This window comes from Sinocyclocheilus grahami, unplaced genomic scaffold (assembly GCF_001515645.1).
Source record: "Sinocyclocheilus grahami isolate Dianchi unplaced genomic scaffold, SAMN03320097.WGS_v1.1 scaffold20297.1, whole genome shotgun sequence".
Classification (NCBI taxonomy): domain Eukaryota; kingdom Metazoa; phylum Chordata; class Actinopteri; order Cypriniformes; family Cyprinidae; genus Sinocyclocheilus; species Sinocyclocheilus grahami.
Genome location: NW_015517964.1, coordinates 2,168 through 3,257, shown reverse-complemented (window position 1 = coordinate 3,257; position 1,090 = coordinate 2,168). Strand labels below are relative to the sequence as shown.

Here is a 1,090-nt window from a genome sequence, read left to right as displayed (position 1 = left end):
TTTTTTGGTAAATAACTTATGATAGCTATATTATTATGTCCATCTCAGGCTTTTTCTGCATACTTCTACACCTTTGACTTCCTTGGACTTGTCCCAAAAGCTCCCCTGACCCAGGTTCTTTCCACTATTGAGACTCACTGCAACAAAAATTGGACCTCTGTGAGTTCACAGATACTAATTGCAATCCTACATTTTATAGTAAAAAGCCTGGTGAGATGAGAAGTGAAAATGAATCACAATATCCATTTGAGAGTCCATTTGATGATGCTGGTGTTATCTTTTGTAATACTGATCCTTAAATTCATTTTTATGACTGTTATTTCTTTCTGCAGCTTACCGCTGAAAATCCAAACATTACGGCAAAATATCTGAAAGATTATTGTGCTTCTGCTCATTATATTATGACTATTCTCTTGAAAGGATACAAGTTCAATAACACCTGGGATCAAATCTCTTTTGAGAAACAGGTATGGTTTCATCAGTTTAAATTATTAGCCTTCCTTTACCGAAATGAAGCTGTTCAGTAATGTGAATTTATGAATTTCATGCATACAGATCAATCTCCTCATTAATATAGCAGACTGAATATGGATATTCAGTTATTCATAAATCGTTAGAGACTATAATTTAACCTCAGATTATTTGCATTGCTCAAGAGCACAGTGGAAGCAGCTCATAAACTGACATCATGCCATGTGCTCAACCTGACAATATATCAGATGACCTCTGCTCCAGAAGTATGAGAAAACCTCCTACTTCTGGGAATCTCCCTGTATATGGCCTTACTTTCCCCATCAGTGTGATTTGTACTCATATAAGATTGTATGATGGTTACAGGTAGCAGACACAGATATTGGTTGGACATTGGGCTACATACTGAACCTGACCAACATGATTCCTTCTGAACGGTCCAGAGCGGTGACAGGAGTGCCGCACAGTCAGTGGGCAGCTCAGATTTTCTTCATCATATTTGCCCTCTTCCTCAGTTTACTTATTATAGCCATTCTGTTTGTCCGTGATCTAAGCCAGTGAGTTGTGTGTCATGAATGTGTGTATACATTAAAATTGATTGCTTATGTTTGTTTTTTTT

General features: G+C 37.2%; 1 protein-coding gene across 1 annotated transcript; it reads left to right on the top strand.

Moving 5' to 3' along the window:
* Positions 1 to 20: 20 nt before the first annotated feature.
* On the top strand, positions 21 to 1,033 carry LOC107579797 (ectonucleoside triphosphate diphosphohydrolase 8-like). The gene is made up of 3 exons (XM_016265592.1): positions 21 to 159; positions 333 to 467; positions 838 to 1,033. Exons 2-3 carry the CDS (start codon positions 402 to 404, stop codon positions 1,030 to 1,032), a joined length of 261 nt encoding a protein of 86 aa, XP_016121078.1. The 5' UTR covers positions 21 to 159; positions 333 to 401; the 3' UTR covers position 1,033.
* Positions 1,034 to 1,090: the final 57 nt, after the last annotated feature.

Coding starts and splice junctions, on each gene's coding strand:
- LOC107579797 (XM_016265592.1), top strand. CDS start 402: ATGACTATTCTCTTGAAAGGATACAAGTTCAATAACACCTGGGATCAA. Junction 468..837: donor AAATCTCTTTTGAGAAACAG/GTATGGTTTCAT, acceptor TGATGGTTACAG/GTAGCAGACACAGATATTGG.